The sequence below is a fragment of the Ixodes scapularis genome, unplaced genomic scaffold (assembly GCF_016920785.2).
Source record: "Ixodes scapularis isolate PalLabHiFi unplaced genomic scaffold, ASM1692078v2 PGA_scaffold0__279_contigs__length_252992795, whole genome shotgun sequence".
Lineage (NCBI taxonomy): Eukaryota > Metazoa > Arthropoda > Arachnida > Ixodida > Ixodidae > Ixodes > Ixodes scapularis.
Window position 1 is genome coordinate 186,674,935 of NW_024609835.1, and position 22,731 is coordinate 186,697,665.

Consider the following 22,731-nt stretch of genomic DNA (forward strand, 5'->3'; position numbering starts at 1 on the left):
TTTGGGGTCATTTTTAAAGCAGGAGGATTAGGAAAACAAAAGGGCGACCATAGACCCTATTAGGCAATCGTATAGTCCCAGGAGTATTCTTAAGGATTTACGTTTCTCCACTTTTCACGAGAATACAAACCTTGCAAAGTTTTGTTCCAATGGGGAATTGAGAATGACACAATTACGTTTGACATTAGGAACTTCAGGTAGACGTGTTCTAGACTAAGTGTTACAGTACACTACACTACAGTAATGAATTGTAAGATGTCGTCATGGTCAAAAATAAGTCTTTTACGTCTATGTTTGTCTATGTTTGCGGATGTGCGTATCTTGGTGTACGAATGGGAAACAAAAATTGATTATTTGAATATTTTTGTTTGACTTTCAGAATCTTAGTATTCGAGTTCTGAAGCTTGTAATGCTTTCCGATAAAACTCCCATTCCAAAATGTTGCCCGTCGATCCGCCCGTGCATTTCCCGCTAATTTTAGCAAGGAAACTAAAGTGGTGTTTCAGTCATGTGACGTTAATTGATGTCTCGTGACCAGGCTTTACGTGGCTTCTACTGAATCAGCCCAACTGCTACAAAGCTCATTCGTCGAAGGACAACTGGCAGAGGAGGATTCGCCGAATCGGGCAAATCGCGCTAGGCCGATTAATAGAATGAATAACCATTCCAAGGTGCCACTTGATCGAACGAGATCGAACATGGTTGGACAAAGTAATTGTAAAGCTTATCTTGGTGTGAAAAAATTGCGAAGGAAACAAAGGGGCCATTGAGCCTTCCAAATGTTAACCATGAGACTTTGTAGGTAATTTTGTAAGAGTTTTCCCTTTAATGTCCGTCAAGGTCACCAAAAAGGGGGCGCCTCCCGTTCGAGTTAATTACGGGATCTTGCTGACCTTGATGAACAAAGCACGGTGAAGTTTAAATTATAAAACGACTAATGCAGTGCATAGAAACATTCTATAGTGCAGCACCAAAATGTCGAGGCTTCCTTGAACAGAAATGACGGAATCTGCGCAATTAAGTTCAATCGCTGCACTATGAAAACGGAAAGACTGAGGGGTGCTGATCGTCCGGCAGGAGGATGTCGGGTTTAGGCGGGAGCCACCACGGTAATAAAACCATGGTAGTGGAAAATCGTAAGCGTTCACATCGGTCTTCAGCTGAAGAACGAGAAAATGAAGGAGAGAAAATCCGAAGGAAAGAGCAGACGAAATGTTACGCGTCTTCATTTACAGCAACTGATGGATGTTTACATAATCTCACTGGCGTCCACTTGAGAAATAAAGGGAAAAAACGCTGTAGACAACGGTCGTGCAAGTTATAGTTTGCTAGCTCTGTTTTTATTGAAGTCTCTCCGGCAACCTGAGCTCCATCGACGGCGATCATGCACTGTGCTTTCCTCGCCGCTTCGAACGCGGACCTCTTTCTTTGTAATTGTGACATGGACTTGGTGATTGCGCCCGACCTTTGTCGCGTGTTGCTTCCGCAGCTGGACAGTGACAGTATTGATAGGTTGTCAAAGAGCTCAATTGGCCCTGCGAATTCGAGCTCGGCTGAGTTCGAGCAGCTGCCACACTGAACGACAGGCCGTCTCCGGTGGGCGGCTTCAGAACTGCAAGTCTATGTTCCGCTCGTCAAATTTGAACGTGCCCCACGGAGTGGACTTCCAAATCCCTTGCATGTTTAGGAAACCGCCCCAGATCTGTCGTTAGAATTACCGCATCGCGTGTCGGCGACGGAGAGCGACTAAGCCGAGGGAGCGCGTTGCAGCTGGTTTTAGGAATGTAGTGAACCCAAAACCAAAATGACAACCTCAATGTGAGCGTTACTTTTCAGATCAGAAAATATTCAGAAAAGAAAACACCGCCCATAAAGCCTTCGAACTCGTTTCTTTTGCAGTGTTAGCCGAGTGCGTCGCAAGGTCCGCGACGCACGGAACATAGCTAAGCCTTCTTCCTCTGAGGTTGAATAGAAAACCAAAGCGCAAAGAGAGCATCAGATAATACCCAAACTGTAAATATGAAATACTTTTTAGGAGTATTTTTCGCTGGATATGCTTGATTTACATCATTATAGCGAAACTGGTGTGATTTAAGTTGCGGTTGAAGTCGTAAAAATGACTATTTTGATGTGAGTCTTTTTTCCACCTATGCGCGCCTTTTATTATTCTTTCTTTCTCTTCTAGACAGTGGGAAAGCACTATTCGGTATTCGCATTAAATTCGAATTTTGACTTTTTGGCCAGCTTTCGGCAATATTCGAACCGAATTGTATTCGAGTTGAAATTTTGCTTTTCTCACTCCTCTACTACTTTTTACGTTGTTTTATACGATGTGAAGAGCTAGAACGTTGAGCATTATCTCTGGCATGAACAATTTACAATACCTGCCGGTATTTAAGAATGCAAAAGCTTTTAAAATATTTTGCATGACATTAGTAAATCGCTTTTCTTTAGTTTAGATAAAAATATATATATTTATTAGTATCGTCGTCAAATCTCTACGCAGCGCTAATACATGGGTAAAGCTTCTTTGCAGCAGAAATAGTTTGGTAAAATTTGAGCAGAACTCCTCACAAGTGGCGGAGCAGTAGTGGCTTCCTTTGTAATAAATTTTAAAACAGCTTGACCCTAGTATAACTTTAATTTTAATATATATATTTATACACGGTGGTGGGAAAATATTGAATACACAGATGCTTGCAAACGACAAAATCTTGCAGCCCGTATTTCTCATGCACTATTCCTGTACGAAAAATACTATAAGAAGGTTGTCAAGGGATCCGCCACGTGGTGACTTTACGTAAACACTATGCTCTAAATATGGCAGTACCTGAGCCGCTGAATGTAGTGAGTTGCGGCACTTTCGTATCGTTTTTTGATGTTGTTTTTTGTGTCGCATTTTTTTGCCGAACCTATTTTTTTTTGTTCAGTTAAGGTAGACTTCTAGCCAAACGAGAACTCTCATGTGACGTCATTATTTTTTTGTAACGGTGCTACTTTTTACGTTTACTATTATACTAACTTTACCATACAACACGGTTTCTAACAATATTTGCTTCAGTATTACTTGGCAGGCACAAATATAAAAAAGTTTCCTACAGCGATGACGAAAATTCGTCAACCGCGAAACGAGTTCTATACCGCGAATTGTGAAATAAAGCAAAATGTTGCTACTACCAATCTTGCAAAAAAAACAAAAAAAAACACATTGGGCATTGTTTTTATCGCTTTCAGTGAAAGCCAGCGACGAGCTCCGTCCGAACAGCGATCGATATCGACGGGAAAGTCACCGGGGTCGACCCGAGACGTCTAAATGCCGACAAAGTCCGACCTTCCTTTTCAGTCCCCTGCGACCGCGGGGGAGCGGGACACCCAGGGCCTTAAGTAGATGGCAGGGCGGGGACGACGGGGCACAGGGGCTGAGACCACATGCAACGCCCCACGGTACTGCGTCCCACAGGGTTCTGCGGCGGCGCGCTATTGATTAGCTGTCCGCGAGACTGATTGAAGGAGCAGCGACGTGCGACCGCCGCTCGTGGGCCGAGCGAACCCGGCCCATGTTACGCTGAGCGACGATCACGGCGCGTGGAAACAACGGCCGTCCACCTCAATAACCGTCGTCCTTACGGCGGCAGGTCTCCTCGACTCTGCCGCCCCGCTTCGCCCCCCCCCCCCCCCCCCCTTCTTCTCCTAACCCGATATACCACCAAGGGGTTACATCAAATGTCTGCTTTCAGCTTAGGAATCCTTGGATCGTCGGATAGTTTATTGTGGGCTGAATTGCGATCGATGAAGAAGTCACGGATATAGCTGGAGTGCGCATATTGTGCATGTCGTTTGGTAAAGCGGAAGGACGCTAGGGACAAAGAAAGCGTATGGCCCCTAGTATTGTTATCTATCTTAATGCGAATAAAGAGGCGCGCGGACACTCAGGCGAAAATTTAAATGGTCAGAGAGGCTGAAAAGTACGCATTCAATTATTGAATTTATACACTTGTTACTGGTGTCTTGCTACGTGTATTTAAGTCTCCGGTTAAAATGATACCATTTTTATTCAAAGGTTACTTTTACATGAGGCTTAGATGCAATGATAATTAGATGCCATATTCAAAGTAATGAAAGAGCTAAAAGATGAGGTTGCTGTTGTGGATATTTTCAGAATGACAGAAGTTCTCACGGGCCAACATAAATTATGGTTCACCTGCAAAACGATGAAGTCCAATCAACATGAAAAAATACGGATGTCGATAATATTTCTGGTTTGTTTAACACATGGACCGATTAGCTCTATCTGCGTCTTAGAGAACGTTAGGGCGACACAAGCGCACTACACAATGTAGCGCGCTTAATATTGCATTGCAGGTTTTTCGTACATGTTTGCGTTGATTTTTTATTCGTCATAGTGCTGTTTCCGGTGTACTTATAAAATCGGCAAATGAGCTTACGATCCCCATCCTGCTCGTGCACTTCGGCATGCGTTGGTTTGCTTCCAAAAGTCTGCCCTCTGTGTGATGCAGCGGAATTCCTGCACAATGGCGGACACACACAAACACACGCGGACTGACAGACAGAGAGACATACAGACAGATACAGCCAGGCACAGATTGACAGACATAGACAGATACAGGAAGACAGACACAGACAGACAGACACAGACAGAGAGACAGACAGAGAGACAGAGACGCATGCACGCGCACACGCACACGCACACGCACGCACTCTAATACCGCAATTTCACGGCACATTTTCTGCTTTCTTGGTTGGATTGAAAGAAAATAAAGCACCAACATTTAAAATTGTAAACACAGTCATGTTGCGTTTCCAGCGCTATTTGACTGGCTCGTCTGTTTCTAACTCTGGTTACCCTCTGACGTGTATAACGACTTGCTCTCAGTCTTGTTCACGTTACTCAAATCGAGTAATCGGTCATAACTGAGATCACTCTTGGTTAAAAAAAAGTATTCCATAAGATTGCTTGACCACTCGTGAAAAAAACGTAAAGGGCTGTTTCTTGAAAAAGTAATCGTTACTTTTCCGATAATTACAAATATACAAAACACCAAATGTTCCTGCAAATCGGAAAACTACCGTCTTTCGGACTGTCCATTAGGGAGTTTTAGGGAACCTCTTTTACACGTCCGATACTGTACGATATTTCCTCCGTTACGAACTGCGCATGTGTAAGTAGTCTGCGGTAGCACATGGTCTGCGCGTAAGGGAAGGCCTAGCGTAACATATTTGATATGCAAAAACGGTTCCTTGAAATTCTCTTTCATCGCATTAGGAAACCGAATTATAAACTACTTCTCAATCAACGAACCGCCCTTCCGTCGAAGACGTGGTGCGAAGATCCATTTGTACGAAACGTGTAGAAACAAAGGCGCTATGAGGAAGGCGAGGAAAGTCTAGTAACGGTTACGAGTCATTTTAGTACTTCCAAATTTAATCAGATACTCTTGCCATTACTTTCTAATATATACACTTAACTGAATACAAAACTACTCCAAAACGTAATCGATTACAATCCATTTGAATAGTTGTAAGGAGGACCGTCTAAGTATGTTGCACGTTCTATTGTGTGGGCTGTTCCGCCATTTTGTAGTAGTTTCCACCTTGTCGCAATGAGCACATGAGTTTTGAAAGGGCTATATAAAGTCCTTGGATCTCATGATTTTTAAAGTTTCTTCAAACACGGGGGAATTTATCTGTCTGAGCGGCTTCCAGGTGTGCCGTAGTGAGCAATCTCTCTGTCACCACTCACTTTCCTGGCGAATGCGCGTGTAATTATGGGTCTACATGCCAAACTGGCTCTTTTGAAAACGTATGGAAACGTTAGTGTTTCCTACTCAAAATGGGAAAGCCTGAGTGAAAGGTTACTGCGAAAAATCCCAAATGTTCACCTAACCAAGGTAATCCAAGGTTATTTACCCTTTGGCATCCAGGAAATTATAGGCAATTTAAGGTTGAGAATAGTAATCTCAGAATAAGTGTAACAAGGGGGCTAAGGACAAGCCCACACCTCCAAACACAGCTAGGTGACTGACGCGCAACCGAGAAAATACACCTGGTCCTGGTATCAAACCAGGGACCTTTCCATTTACAGTGGAGCCTTCAACCAGCTGAGCTAACCAGGAGTTCGACGTCAGTAGAGCAAGCGAATCTATCAGCTGTCACCAGTCTAACACCAACAAGGTTAAACAGCCTGCCTTTTAAGGTTATGATGATAATGCTGTAAATGCAACGGTGCAAGTGAGCTGGACAAGAATGGTGATAATAATAACTGGAGAATGTAAAAAGGAGAGGGAAAGGACACAGAGAAACCTCCAAACACAGCTTGGTGACTGGTGTGCGACCGAAGAAATCCGTCTGGTCCTGCACTACTGACGTCTGACTCCTGTTTACCTAAGTTGATAGAGCGCTCCACTGAAGAGGGAGAGGTCCCTGGTTCGATACTATGTCCAGGCGGATATTTTCGATAGCCCACTAGTTACCTAGGTGTGGTTGGATGTTTGTGCTTGTACTTTGTCCCCCGTGTTCCTCTTTTGCCGGGGTTATTGTCGCCAGTCTTGTCCAGCGCACTCGCAATTTTGCATTAATTGCGTTGTCGTCATTATCTCGAAATGCAGGCCGTTTACTCTTGCTGGTGTTAGACTGTTGGCAGTTGATAAAATCGTCTGCTGAACTCACATGTGACTCCTGGTTAGCTGAGTTGGTTGAGCGCTCTACTGGAGATGGAGAGGTTCCTGGTTCGATACCATGTCCAAGTAGACTTTTTCTGGTCACGCACCAGTCTCCTTGCTATATTTGGTGATTCGTGTTTGTCCTTTGTCTCCCTTGAGCCCCTTCTACGGGACTATTACCGCCACCCTTGTCCAGCTCGCTTGCACTTTTTTGCATTAATTGCTTTATCGTCGTTTAAGGATGATGGCACCAGTATAAGTAAGCGCCACGATGACTTCCAAAATCGCAGAAGTCCTCGAATGCGGACGTAGTTACAGACCATATTGTTTTTCTTTTGTTCTCCTTTATTTTTTTAATGAATTTAATTTTTCCATGGAATGATGAAATAGACTTCTGTATTGTACTAATCCGGATTGTGTGGAAGTTATTTTGCTCCACTTTCGAGGGTGGTGTGTGGAAAATAATCTGGTACCTTGTCTGCACCTAGCTCTTTGTAATCAATGTTCCCGAACTTGTAAGTAAAAACCCTGTCTATCGCAATAAAAAAAAATAAAGTTGCGGTCTTTTATCGAATATTCCTGGGCAGCCCGGCTCGAATTTAGTTCCCCATTCGACTAATATGGCAAACGCATGTGCAAAGCGCGACACTGCCCATACACAACCGATTGCCGTGTTTAAATAGTTTTTTATCGGATCACCCAAGGCCCAAACTATTGTTCTATCCGTCCGTTTGTGCGCACGCTTCCAGCTGAAGTTAGTACAATTGATGTCAGGTGACATTTACACCAATTTAATTTTGCCGGCAAAGCTTCTGCCGGCGTTTGGCAGCAGCCGCAAAGCACCATGGGTATTGTCAATTCCGGCTCGTAGCTAGCAGCCGACGCAATAGCATGAACAAAATGTAAGGGCGCCAACGAGCTGGTGTGCATTGCATATGGTTGCACATGGTTTTCGCAATAGCATGGCGGCTATGGAAGCCTGTGCGGGAGTTGAACCCGATCAATGCGAGCCACCTCCCTCTGCTGCAGGGTGAGTTAGGAATATCTGAGCGTCTGAAGTAACTTCGATGGATATGTAAAGTAGGGATCAATACGCAGAAGCGTCGAGACTTGCCACAAAGGCGCGGAGGGAGCGCGGCCGGCGTCAAGCAGCGCTCGCGCTGCGCTTTCCGGGTCGTTGCATAAAAACTTAGGCTAGGTTAGCTATTCTGTTTTGCTTTTACGCCAGCGTTCTTTATTTGGATTTGTTTACTTTGCTGGTTACGTTGGATCCCATCAACGATTGAAATAGGTACAAATGTAGGCCGTGGGACGCGGCGGGCTGAAATGCACGATCGGAGCTTTGGCATAATTTGCTCGTGCGATTGAAACGCCACTCCCGTCCACAATTTCGTTTCGATAACATTGAATGATGGGATTAATCGTGCTTATAAGCAGTCAATTGTGTGTTGTTTTTTTTGGCGGTACAATTAAGTTGTTCTCTGTCTACCGTGACCCTCCCCCGCACGTTTTCGTAATGATGTGGAGTAAGTGAGCATGCATAAACGCGCATCGATTATTATATAAGCTAGGCAGGGACGTAACGTGCAGTTAAAATTAATACCTTTCGCTTAAAGAGTCGCCTTAACTTGAACAAATATTGTTTGATCGAAACAAGTTTCGTCGACACAGACGTTTGGTGGACATTCGTTGCAGAAACCGCACGCTGATGCGACGTTTCGTCGCGCGTGTATCACTGGGGCGCGAGCGTGCCCGGGCGTTCCGACCCGGTTCACGCGTTTTGACCGAATGATCTTTTTTAGCAAATTACATATTTGCCAACGTTACTAGATTCTATCAGTTGCGGAACACTCGTAGAGGGGGGTACCCTCCCATAACTACTTCAGTCCACCTCGCGAAGTTTGAAACGCCATCTCGATTATAGCTTCAAAGCTATATCTTCCATGGAGTATGGTGGACGCAATCTAGACGCTCTGCTTCAAAAGGTAAATATGTATTCCATTACGCGCGCTGCAGTTATTGAGTGCGCCGGCGGCTGCACTCACTGCGCAGCTGTCCGGCGCGTCGAACAACGGGAAACGAGCTGTGGTGAGAGAGGGGGAACTGCTTGTGCAAGTAGCGTTTTCGAGCAGATTCGTAATTGAGCTAATCTAATAACGTTAATTAGGGTAAACATTGTTCATTTTCGGGAATTGCCGTTTTAGCGAATAACGTATCACTGGGAGGCGTGTTAACCCAGCCACCTCTCCCATCCCTCTTCGATCACCCCGCCTCAAGTCGACAGTCTGCGCTTGCTCATTACAAAAATGTTAACCCACCAGGCCGACCCGTACACGGCGATTCGCGGAGGCCGACTGTTCGCTAAATTGTCTTTCGATTAAAAGTCGGGGGCGGCGCTTTGATCGCTAAAACGTTGTTGGACCCAACATTATTAGAACCAACTCAGTTCTGGAACTCCACTCCGGAGGGGGGTCCCTTTGCTTGGCGCCTGTTAGAGGGCGCGCGCTCCGCATTCATACTCGGTATCATCATCATTGACGGCGCGCTTGTGGCCGTTGCCATAGGGATCGTACATGGCCGTTGCATCTGGCCTAGTGAGCTTATGGATGTTCGTGGCGCTTTTTCTGACAGTAGCAGACGACTTTCAAATTGTTTCTGCTGCAGTTGGTAGTCATCGGCCCATCTACTATTACAGTATGTACAAACTTGCCCTGATTGTAGCCACCGGATTGAGGCGCCGACGAATTTGGGTTGTTCGAAACGCTTCGTGCTCTCAGCGCAGCTAAGGCAGCAGCATTTTACAACAATGCAAAGCGTATGCCAAAACGGTCGTAGCGCTTTTGATGCTCAAATTGTAATTTTTACTGGTGAAAGTGCAAAAATGAACCAAAGACCATGCTGAACCTCGAGAGGAATCGGGACTCGCAAGCAGCCGCGGAGCAGTAGCAGACGAAAACGCGTGGATTAGTGCGCCGGCAGCGCCACCTAGCAGCAAAAAAAAAAATTGGACACGGTTTTGGATTTCCTCCATTGTACAGCCTCTATGGGAAGTTCCATAACTGAGTTGATCTAGTAGTGGTGGTTGGACCAACTGAGTGTCTTCTTTCGCGGGTGTCTTGTACGGCAAGCAGTGCTCACGCCTTTGCGGATTAATCGATACCTTTTTTTATGAATGTCAAGATAACCTCTTAGAAATTGTTAGAAATCGCTGCTCCCGTTCTTCGTTTCACGGGAACCGAAACATCTTATGCCCTGTACGGCTTGCGCTAGAAGATCATACAGCGGAGCAGTGAACCATCTTCACCGTGAATGCAGCACAGCCACATCTAATAGAGGAGCTTTCGATGCAGCTGAACGAACCACGACTGGCACCGGACGAACCTGAAATGTGAAGCCGCTTGACGCGTCGTTTCGGATGGCAAAAATTCTGACTGAAACGCCTGTAACCTATTAAGATTCCCCGCCAATGCAGCGGAAGGTTTGACGGCATGTGACCTATAGTCCCATTTAGTTTCTCCCATAAATGTTACGGCGAAATTGATGTAATGCGACGTCATGTCAAGATCCCTATAAACAAATTCAGTTTCTTCGCCAAATGTTGCAAGAAAACAGATGTCACGTCACCTGACGTCACGTGACCTGATCCTCAACTTTCTTTACTTCTAAATGCAGCAGAAAAGTTTAGCTCACGCAACCTTTGTATCAAGGCAAATAAACTGATGATGTTAGCTGGACGATCGTCTTTTTTTTAAATACTGCCTTTTATGCATCAGAGGGCTTTACATATGATGGTTGTCGTCAGTTGTTGTTGTTTTTACGAGTAGTATAGAGGGAGCCATTAAAAATACGATTCCTGTGCGAAGTGTTGGTTCGGGGGATGAAGTGAAGCGGTAACACTGAATGGCCTTGATTACCCTGTCTCAGTCAAAGCCAGAAGAACGTCGATGTCGCGTCTACATTAAATATGCTACGTAGACCTCTTACCGCCGAAAACAAAAGTTCCGCAGGGCGCATTGTCTGTTGGCATAGTTTCCTCTTACATCAACGTGTCGCTGTTACATTTTTCTTTTCAAATAGTTAGGAAAAACAATCCCCGTCATTACACCGCTCCCTATTAGATCCATACTTGATTTATTTACCCATTGTAGCTAATTATTATCTAAAGGATCGATTGATCAGAAATGTGCACGACATTTTTTTATCACTTGTGTAAGACGAGCGATCACCTAGTATGTGTTGGATAAAATACAAAAAAAAGCCTTGTTATATCCATGACTTGGTCATTTTCATAGCACTTAAGCGCCCTGGTAATTTGGTAGATCGGCATTTGGCATGAACATCCTCGGAAGGCCTGCCGAAACAAGGCTATTGAAAGGTGCTTGACAGGCAAAATACGGCTTGTCTATTTAAAAATTGAAAGGGTTTATATGAACCTGGTGGCGGTAATCAACTTTAATAGTAGCTGGCAGAGAACGAACATGAGCAGCCAAAGGCACCAGCATTTCGAAAACTTCCCTTCGATCACAAACCAATATGCGTTGACGTAATAAAAAAAAAGCCAGTTTATAAAGAGTGAAAAAAAATGTCTTGCGTAAAATATAATGAACGAATACCAACCGCGACACCAAGGTCCTCTTAATATGATTTCCCGCCAAATAATCAATGTCCGTGAAATCGATTGCTAACCAAAAGAAACGTGTGTTTCCGATTACCTTTACAACGAGGAAACCTCTAACTGTATTTGAGACGCGGGTATTCCTGGTTGGATGTGTTAGATATCTTACAGCTGAACCTGGCTACTGAGGCGCTGCATTAGGAGGGCACGGTCGTGTGGACCTTGTTTGCAGTAGCTGAGCCCTCCCCCCCCCCTCCCCTTCCCCCTCTTCCTCAAAATGTAGCCGACCCAACATTAAACCAGTGCTCCTATGCCTCCACTCCCTCCTTTTTATTCTCGCTGCCCAAGTATTGTCATTATGGGTATGGCCCCATTCTTCCCGGAGCAATGGTCTTGCTACGCCCCTGGCTGCCTCCAATCACGCGATTCTTGTTTGATTTCAGGTGTTCATCAGTAGTCAGTGGCGTGATGAGAAAGACGGACATACCTCTCTCAAACGGCCGCCCTCTTCCCGCGCTCGTCGCTATTCGCCATCCTTAGACTGCGTGTGCACGCCTGAGACTGTCGAGATGCTGAAGCCTTGTCGAGTGGACGCAGGCATTACAAGTGAAAATCCTCCATGCCCATCTGATTCTGCGAGTGACTATAGTGACTGAGGGATCAAATTAAGCTGTAAGACAGTGTGTATGGTTTTTTCGATAAAAATCAGGCCGTGCGAGGGAAACGGCTGCCATCAAAAGGTCAGGATCCGGTCAAAACCCGCTTTAGTCTAAGAGAGCTTGAGAAACACAGGGTATGGCCAACAATTGTCGGGCTCCTTGCTTCGTGATACAATCTTCGATGTTTCTTTTTTATTTTCTGATGCCGCACCTTCATTGTCTGCAGATTGCAAAAGCGATATAACTTCAGCAATACTGGAAACACCTGTGAAAACCTATGGGAGTGGCGGCTAACGGCGACAGGCAGACTCCTTGCTAAAGCGCGCGTGCACTCAATGATTACTGGAAGACCTGTCGGATCACGTTCACGAAAATATTGATTGTAGCAATTTTGTTATTTTTTCTAAACCTCACAAAGGCATTTGATACAGTTCATAACGGGTTGCTTGTACATAAATTAGAGCATCTGGGTTTCAGAGGCCCATTCCACGATTTCCAGGCCGACTACATTTTTGGGCGACAACAGCTACTAAAGATTGATGACACTAAAGGTAAGTTAGTGACACTTAGTTACGGTGTTCCCCAGAGATAAATTTTAGGACCTCCCCTTTTCAACATCTCCGTTAATGAAAGTGAAAAGCTTCGATTCGGTTCGCGGCTATTTCAGTACGCCGACGAAAAAGCTATGGTTTAATCTGAAAATGGCGAATTCGAGGCTGCATCATTTAAGGCTTCATCATGTTTTCAAAATGGCATCTTTCACCTAATGGCGTGGTTCACTGGCAACTCATTTGCGTAAACATCGATAAAGCAAAACAAATGTGGTTTCATAAAGCACACAATGTTATGAAATTTTCAGCTCCTTAGTCCTTCACTCATTCGCTCGTAATAACTGCCGGTGCGCACTACCGGAATACGTGTCATCTAAAAAGTTTCTGTGCCTGTTTTTCCATGAACATCTGTCATGGGGAGCGCATGTGGACAACCCAGCGAGACACCTACGAACGCTGTCGGCTTATATATACCACCTTCGTTTTTTGATTGATAACCGTAGTAGGTACAAGATTCATAGGCAGCAGGGGAGTCTATACTACGATACGAAATAACGGTATATCATTCAAGCTTGTATTATAAAAATAAAGGAGATACTATTCTCCGAAACATAGCAAAAAACATTGTTTATGAAACTAAGTTTGCTGAGCTCGAGACTGACCTGGAGATCCGGTCTCTTCGGATGTTGCTATTGACAAATTTTATATTTGTACCATATTATACATCGTTTCACTTTCCGCACAGAAGTAGCCGAGGGTTCGCGCTGATGGGACCCATCAAACAACACCAAAAGCGCACCATCGTGATGTTCGGCGTGGTTCTGTTCGTGTTCTATCGTCGCTGAACCAATCTTGAACAGGAAAGGCCCATTGAGTTGTGCTTTTAGCGATCCCGTTAACTCGTAGCGTCGACTGCGTTGGCACTGAACATGAAAGAAGAATAGTACATAACTAATACAAATACATATTAAAGCAGCCACTAAACAAGCAAAGGGTCCCGATGAAAAAAACATTTTGTTCTGCCGTGGGTTTGCACAAAATATGGTGAAAGGGTTCGGTTTTTATCTTCCATATTAATATAAAATGTTACGATATCTATTTTTCTTTATTTGCAGTTACTTAGGATTGTAAAGAGAGAGTTGAGAAAGTGGTGCATTAACTTCGCTGGTCATCCAACTTTGCAACCTCCAGTCGTTGTTTTTAAGCAGGTGTGTTGTTTTGTGTGTTTGAATTTTATTTTCAAAGTTTCAAATTTTCAAAGTTTGTATTTTGTTGGGTTTTGTAATATATAAGAAAGGTGCTTTGTGTTTCTACGCCAAAAGCAGGCCGGTATTTTGTATTGTTTTGTGTAAGAGTATTATCATCCCCTCTATTGTAACACTCTCCTGCCCACAAGCACGCACGTGCTTTTGCGGACGTCGACATTTCATTTACTAGTTCATTATGCAATCAACTTATGTACTTATATAGACGCCGCGATGGAAAATTATAAGCGCCGCGGCGTTCTAGACTTTTGCGAGCCCTATTTCCTTATCGTAAAATTTAAAGCATTAATTATGTTTCCTATGTTTCGACAACGATATCCACTGATCAAATCCAGCACCACAATTAAGTTATAGCGCACAAAATCCTATTATTAATTATGAATTAATTAATTACTTAAGTAGGCTGAACGCCTTCGGGGAATTGCGTATGACTGTTTCGCGTCTGAAAAACGCAACTAAGGTTTTATTCATTCGACCTACGTTTGCGAAACTTACTTATAATATGAGGGGCATGAATCGATATCCTTGTCACATCGTCCTTGTCAGTATGGACGATCCCAAAAATATGTCCGAACTTCAAAGCCAGCGTGCCAGTAGGCCCAGTGGAAATTGAAAGAGACCCTACTAGCAAGCGGAATCCAACCAGCAGCAGATGTGACCAAAAACACACGCGCACACAACCACGTCACAACACAAAGAACATAAAAAAGAGCGTACAAACAGTGCACACACATAAAAGCAGTCGGAATAAAGCGCGACTGAAAGCAGAAGACACGTTCAGGGGCTCCGCCCCAAACGAAAATAAAAAAAATGATCGTTAATAAAAAAACAAATTTGCAGACGGCATAAATGCCTCGGTGTTTAAAGAATCGAAATCAAGAGTACGTGCGTTACATGGCAAACGACTGATGTCTGTAAGTAACGAAGTGACTGAGAAAGAGTCGAAAACACTCAAAACATACCAATATTGAAAATAAAGAACCCAATTTCTCTAACATAGAGTCCACGAAAAAAGTGAAAAAAAAAACCAAAAGAAAGGCTGACGGAAGAAAAGGCGCCGCGGTACAGCGGCGTCTGAACCAAACGGAGGAACATTAAATTTAGAAAAGACACAACTGCGAGACAGCCGTCCGAGTGCTGGCATTTATCGTGCGTAAAGAAAGTTAGCCACCGACTGAATGTGTGCGTTGTATTATTGAAATCAAGTTTAATTTTTATTTGCGCTATAACACTTTTATCTGATCTGGGAGAAGTGGCAGGCATTCTTTCAAATTCTATTTTTGTCGATTAAGTGTACCTGTACATTCATTGCGGTAATGATCTTGGATCTTATATGGACAATCGTTTATTCAGCCAATTTACATCATTGTAGTGCTTATATTGTGATAGGTCTTCTGCTGCCTTTTTGTTTATAGATGGCAATGGTATTAATGCAAAGGTACAAGCGGGCTAGACAAAGGAAAACAAAGAAAACAAGAGAAACAAAGTACAAGGATGTCGGCAAGCTTATTCAGATTGTATTTTCGACAAGACAGGTATGAGGAATACATTAATAAAAACGGTACTGTCATCAGCAAAGGTAAAACACATTGATTGATCAGAGCACTGAAATTGAGCGGCAGCTATCTTTAAATTTAAATGCACAAGTATCAAAACAAAAAGCGCCAAGATAGATTTGTGTTTTGCTTGCCTTACATAGACGCACATCAGAATGTTTTCTTGGCTAAAAGACAGGGCTGAGCCTTAAAAGCCAAGAAAACAAATTCACGCAAAGAACGCATCATTTCCTCATAAAAATGTTATATAGCTTTTTTTTAATTAAAATGATTATAACACGTTTACCAATCTCTATAACGCGAAATTAGAGCGCAGCTCCTGAGGAGGAGGAGGGGAGGGTATGTCCTCCTCCCCATCCAGCCTTCCTCCTCTCCTCCTCCTGCCCTCCACCTACCCATCCTGTCCTCCTCCTCTCCTCCCCTCCCCTCCTGCTCATCCTCCTCCTTTCCTGTTCTTCTCGGTCAATCCCCTCCTCCTTCTCCGTACCCTCCCCTCCTCCTCCCCCATTTCCGGGGAGGCTCTCCTCTTCCCTGGAAATAGGAGAGGAGGAGAGCTTGCGTACACTCAAAATGGGAGAGGGGACGCGGGCCTGTACCTTCCACTGCATTGCCAAGAAAAGTTGTCGCGGAGTATAAAAGCCTTGCTTTTTGTACCGCAGTTTCGGGGACTCTTAAATGAATCAATGTCCACCAGCTCTCCTGCACCCGAGACTGTTATCAAGCGAGGACCACACAACATAATCAAGATGATTAGTAGCCGAAAAGGTAACGAGATCCTGCACTTCGCAAAGATATTGTTTTTGTACTGTCAAAATTTCCCTGTTCGAAACAAAATAAAAATTACCCCATTGGACAAAAAAAGGAACGCCGTTACTCTTTCCGTTCCAGTAAAAATGTAACGCGTTCCCGTTCCAGTTCCAGCGATGCAAAATGAAACGGCGGCGTTCCTTCGTTCCTCCTAAAAGGAACGCGATCAAGGAGAAAGGCTTTACTTATGGTTGTTTGTTTTTTGACGTGTCATTTTTGGCCTTATATTGCTAAATCTTATATTTAGCCCTTGAACGACTAACAAAGCAAGGAGGGGGAGCTTAGCTGCATTTTACAAATTTCACTCATATCGCTTTTTGTTGAGTCGTGCAGCCTTTTCTCGTTCCATGTGTGGCTGTGGGCATCGCGACAGCTGTTTCGAGATAATCACAGGGGTGGAGCGACATATGTGACCGCTCTTCGCAGGAGAAAACCGCTTGGACGAAAATTTGCCACGTGACTCACTCTGACGCGCTGATGGGCTCACTGGATCTGCGGCAGAGATTTTTTTATCGTAAATGGAACACGTTTATGCCAACATATTTGAACTTCAGGAGTTAGCTAACTTCACGATCGTAACTGAACCTTTTTCAGAAATATCGCGTCAAAAGTAAATTGATTTGGTACCCTTTCGTTCTTCCTTCTGGCCGAGCTAAGAGGGAAGATGGTGCCTTTTTATCAACTTCGGGGCCGAATCTAACCCCCGATGGGGACAAGGGAGAAGTTTTACGGAGTGGTATCTAGGTCAAAGCGGCCCAATGGACGAGCAGGGTGTAGCTGATATTTTGGGTGTCATACGGCCTCGGAACAGTCGCGTGTCTAGGTGGCAGCAGATATATGAAAAAAGGTAGAATGCCGCTCTCGAAATGAGGTTCTTGGTGTAAAATATTTTTCACTTTACAACTTCGTTTTCTGAAGTAGAAATAACCTGCTCCAAGCCAGAAGAATCCAAGAAACTATGAACGTTTTTGGGTAATATGCATTTTCTTTCTTCGAGTGCAGGAAATTATTGCGGTATGTATGGCAGACGCTCTTCGACAAACAACTGTTCGTCGTCGACAGCGAAACTTCCGTTTTATATGGCGACTTTTCTTCGTTCACTACTTTGTGTCTGCGCTATTCTGTGCTGCCCGAGTTGTTTTATGTATCTATCACGGATTACTTAATATCGGTGTTTTATTTGGAAGTACATTGCAAATATGTTATAATAGACGCCGTGCTTCCCTCTCAATCTCCATGGCCCTTTCTGTTTGATTTTTGCGTTTTGCTTGGCATGGGGAAAACTGTGTAATTCTATTTAATAATTTCCTTTCCGTTCAACAGAGAAGTATAACATATTGAATTGTGTCCACAATAAGCTGCGTTTATAAACTTCTGGGAGCGATTGAAAACGAATATGTTTGTCTGTGCATGCGATTTACATGCAACAATAGATATGCAACGGTCGGCAGAAAGTACACTTACGCGACGTCCTTCCGATACAGAGCAGACGCATGTGCGACGCCCGGCCGATGGGCGGGCCAATCTGTAGTGTACTCCCAAGATATCCTGCCGATTTCCCGGCGAAAGTCTAATCAATAGAGTACTCGCACGATATTGCGCCGATGCTGGGCCTGTGGCGAAACGACTGTACGCCAATACCACACGGATACCGGGCCGTGGTGCAGAACTGGACATTTCACCGGTAGTTGGACCGATTTTTGGCCGGCACTGCACAACGCAGGCCACTTTATTGAAAAAAATAGTATAAACTGGATTACAGAACGGAAAATCTAGTTATATTTTCTGTCCCATAATCAAGCTTATTCTGGTTGCTTTGGTATGGCAACTATCACCGTGCCGCTTGAGTTGCATCGGTGTATGGACGAAAGGGTGTGAACAAAAACCACTAAAGTATTACAACTAAAGCTGTGCAGTAGGGAACTGTATTCTGAAAATAACTATGCCAACTGTCCTCACACTAAACTAAAGTTACTCTAAATTATCTTTCGCTCCCTTCCGCTTAATTAATTGTTTCTCCCGTGCCGTCTTTCGCAGTGCCGGCTGAATCCTTCGCCTTCAACTACAGCTTCCCCCAGGAAGGCAGCCGCGCCGTGAGCCTCATGTGCACGGGCCGAGGACTGTTCCCACGGCCTGACATGAAACTGTACGTGATTCAGTCAGGCCACCGAAAGCCCGTGGTGGTGCGGACGTTCACCTCCATGTCCTCCCAGAGCCTCTTCGACGTTGTGCTTCACGCTGAGATGGCCGAGAACACGTTGCCGTCCGTGGCGGACATATTAGAGTGCGTGCTCGAGATCCCCTACAGTAACTACGTGCTAACAAGAAGGATGAGTCTGTCGCCCGGTGAGTAAGTTCCAAACACTTTCCCACTTTTACAAGATCGGCGTTTACCTTCCTCTAGATTTGTGACGCCCCGATTTGGTTTTGATCTTTATCTGTGCCTCTTTGTGTTACATGTTGCAAAATGAGATAAATTATTACAAAAGAAGAAACAATAATTTTTATTATTATTTTTTTTTCCAACTGAATATCATCATATAAAAACGGGAGTGCAATTGAATGTGTTCCTCTTGGGCACAAACTACGGTGGTTAAATTATGTGTTCCCGAAGGTCATCTGTAGTCAAAATACAAAAAGGTGGCGATGTCGTTTTCGTAGTAACAATGTCGCGCATGTCGTGTCTCTGGTTGAAGCATATTGCAGCAGAGATCGGAGCGAAATATATGATGTGAGACATTTCAATTACCGGAGTGGCCATAGTGTAAAACGGTAACGCTGAATCAGAGGAACGTGCGTATTAATCTAGTAATTACATGGTGGAACTTGTGCTTGTTTGATACATTAAGGAAATATGTAAAATGTCCAGCAGTAATTAAAGCTCTACAGGTTCGTGCTATACTATGTGCGCAAAACGGGTGAGAACAAACTACAGCCGGAGGTTTGAGATCAAGAATGGAAATCGGTAAAATTATGATTGGCCTTGCGCTTCGCCAAGCAAATGAGCAAGGACTTACCGCAAACATGTTGCGAACAAATGTAATGTTTTGCTGACACAAATGTTTCAAGAAAGTGATAAAAATATGCGTAATAACGCTAAAAGTGGCTACAAAAATCAAAAGACTGATGCAGATATGCATCGAGAGCGCACCATGTTGCAGCGAGAGCAAACATTAGGTGACATGGTGGCACAATAATTTATTATAAAGCGGGACATAGTACTAACGACTTAAGCTGATGATGAGAAAATTATAAAAATATTTTGCGAGGAATGTGCTTCCGATCTACAGGATGTTTCAAATAGCGGCCAGCTTTTATAAATCGACAGAAAAAAATCGGTTTATTAACCTTCCGCGCTACGATTTTGTACATCGTTGTCCACAGGTGGTGCATGTTTTCCAAAAAAGTTTGCAAAAAACAAGCTTACTTGAAAAAAATTTAATAATAAGGCTTAACTCCTATGGAAACGCAGCGAAGCCACCGGCCTTAGCGCAATAGGGCGCCGTTTTGCACGGGAGACAAGAGAGGGAACAACCGGTCGCGACGCCAACTGCCGCCAACGAAGCAACGTCGCGACTGTTTGCGCGCTCTCTTTCTCCTGTGGAAACAACGCCGTATTGTTTGAAGACAGAGGGCTTCGCTACTTTTTCATGGGAGATAAGCATTTTTTAACTTTCACCTCGGGTAAGTTCGCTCTTCGCAAATTTCATTGAAAAATTGGACCACCTGTGGGCAACCTTGCACAAAATATTGGCGCGATAAGCTAAGAAATCAATTTTCGCGGTTGATTTAAAGAGCCTGGCCGTTATTTGAGACAGCATGTAGTTTAAAATCTTCATTATTACAGCTCTCCTGCTTATGAACCGCTAAGTGTTTACAAGATTTTTGCTTAAAAAATTGTTGCAAAACATACTATCATTTACCTGAATTAGGCTCCTGGAATCTCTGAACTTACACAAGAAAAATCTTAAGCCGGAATCACACTGCTAATACATCACACAAAAGACAACCTTCACAGGAATTCGAAAGCGAGTCAAAGCGAGATCCCGGCTGCGAGTGCCACGTGACAATGAGGTCAAGGAGGAAGTTTGGCACTCGGCATTCGAACCATAGATATTCCGGTGACTCGTGCTTGTAGAGGTTTTTTGTATGATGTATGAGCAGTGTGACATCGGAATAAAAGGACGAAAGTTTGCGGACAATTTGTATATCTAGAGGAACTTGGAAAATTTAGTTCGAAGTGTTCGAGAAATTAAATTTCTAAAATGTTACCGCCAGTGGTACTTTCATCTCTTCAAGTGCATAGCATTACAAGTGAAGTACAAGGTACCATAAACCGCAAAAGAGTGGATAAACAAACATGCTTTTCACAAAACCATTCCGTACATTACGTTGCGACAACTCGAATATTGTAGTCTGGACCTAGGAGCTAGGTAGAGGTGAGTTCCGGCACGAGCAGCATAAAGGAATAACATTCAAAAGAAGAGCGGAAGAGAAGTAATTTCAGCAATATAAATACGTGTTTCAATCAAACTGACCGACGAATATACCGCACAAATATAGTAGAATATTGAGTTATTTTTATAATCGCCGCATTATGTGCAACTGTAAACTTTATGGTGTTTTGTTCAAGCGCTTATAAAATAAGCGCTTATGAATATTATGAATTTTGGATCCAAGCCGTTACGTGCATAAACAGCGCAAAGCTAAAAGTGCCGTATAAACCCTGCCTCGAGCGCGAACTTTCTATCTGAGAAAAATGTTACGTGTGAACAAACGTGCTTATTCAGACGTGCGGGCCAGCTAGGCCACAAACGAATGATGGGGCAGCGCCCCGCGTTGCTTGATATAGTGGTGGCAGTCGGCATGCCCTCTGACGGTTACCCAGGTTTCATGTGCTAGCTGGCGCTGTACCATCAGTCGGAGTCTTGAGAAGTTGACCCATGAGCAGCTCTGCCGGGGAACGTAACATGAGACCATAAGGTGTAGTTCGGTATGCCAACATCACCCTTGAAATCGACGTTCAAAATCTCTAGGCTGCGTCTTTTTTAGCTTTTTTTTAACTTTATGGACTACTCTCTCGGCTGCGCTTTGGATGCTGTATGACATGCACGCACCAGGATCTGCCGCACTTCATTACGGGCATGAACACTTTGCACTGCGAACTTGTAAATGCAGGATCATTGTTGCTCGCAACTACATCTGGCAAACTATGGATTGCATAGATGATACATGGGAATGCAACCGTTGCCCCCGCTAAACATGACTACTAACGGACCAACTAAAATAAGCGTCCACCATTACAAAACGGTAGATACCTTGGAATGTGACTCCAAAGTCCACATGGAGACGCGTCCACATGAAGACGCCACCGTTTGAAAGAGACACGTCTTCCCTTGCACTGTCCTTTAAACCTTAGAGTGTACATGCCAGATTGTGCATGTGCCCCACACTGGTCGGAATGTCTTCATCGATGCCGGCCACCAAATATGATTTTGGCCAACCACCTTCATTTTCTGGACACCTGGATGGCTGTTGTGCAGCAGGTCCAAGACAGACGCACTCAGCGAAGCCGCCACAACCAGGCGGTTGCATTGCAGGCAGCGCAGCCCTCTGTCACAGAAAACTCCTCCACGCGGTTTGCATAGGCCCCCATCCAGCGGCAGATGGTGGATGACCTCCAAACCACATTGCGCCACGGAACGTTGCCAATAGCAGGTCTCGGGGAGTTGCAGACTCGACTACCGCAAGCAACAAAACACTTCTGTTGACCCTCCACCATGAATACATCTTGGGCTCTTGGCTCTTCCAAAGGTGTGACATGAAGAGGCAGTCGGCTTAGTGCATCAGAGTTGTATAAGCTAGCTCCTGGTCTGTAGCAAAAATTGTTGTTATTGCCACTCAGTGTCATCGCCCATCGTAGCACTCGAAGCGAAATCTATCCGGATGCAAATGTCGTGCCTAATCAGACCAGCAAAGCCTTGTGCCCAGAACACACTTCAACTGGCCTTTTTCATACAAACTGGTGAACTACATTATTATACGCACAATCACTGCCAGAGCCTCCTTAGCCAGTTGGCCCTAGTTTGTGTTTTTCGGCTGCTGTTAAATGACGTGATGCAAACGCCTCGGGTAGCACTGCTCTTGAATCCACTATATGCGCCAGGTTTTCTCCAGTGTCATATGGCGGTGCCTTACAGAGCGGCAGCAACGGCAACTTGAAACCATAAAAATAATAACATCAGCTGATACCAGCATGTTTTACTTGTGTCAAACGCTGCCCTTCGCTCTTACCCCCACTACCACGATGCTCTCTTCTTAAGTAACGGGTGCAAGGAATGCAGCACAGACGACAGATTATCGTAAGTATTCAACGCTTATGACACTAAATAAATGCACTTCTGCAGCTTGAGCTTCAATCCTGCACAGATCAGTCGCCGCAGCACCTTGTCTAAATTAAAACGATGGACCTCCTCTGTTACACGCGTCGCCGAAATAAAATCAAAGTAGGCAGCAAATATGTGGTAAGCCTGCAGCAGGTTTTGTATTTTATGTTGAAAGATCACTGGTACCGACGCCACCTCTGAAAGTTAGTCGG

General features: G+C 44.3%; 1 protein-coding gene across 1 annotated transcript in view; it reads left to right on the forward strand.

Moving 5' to 3' along the window:
- LOC8032794 overlaps positions 1-22,731 on the forward strand; it is a 180,233-nt gene that overhangs the window by 84,569 nt on the left and 72,933 nt on the right. Inside the window, exon 3 of the mRNA XM_029974018.4 lies at positions 18,171-18,479. Coding sequence (XP_029829878.3) covers positions 18,171-18,479 — 309 coding nt within the window. The remainder of the gene's footprint in view (positions 1-18,170; positions 18,480-22,731) is intronic.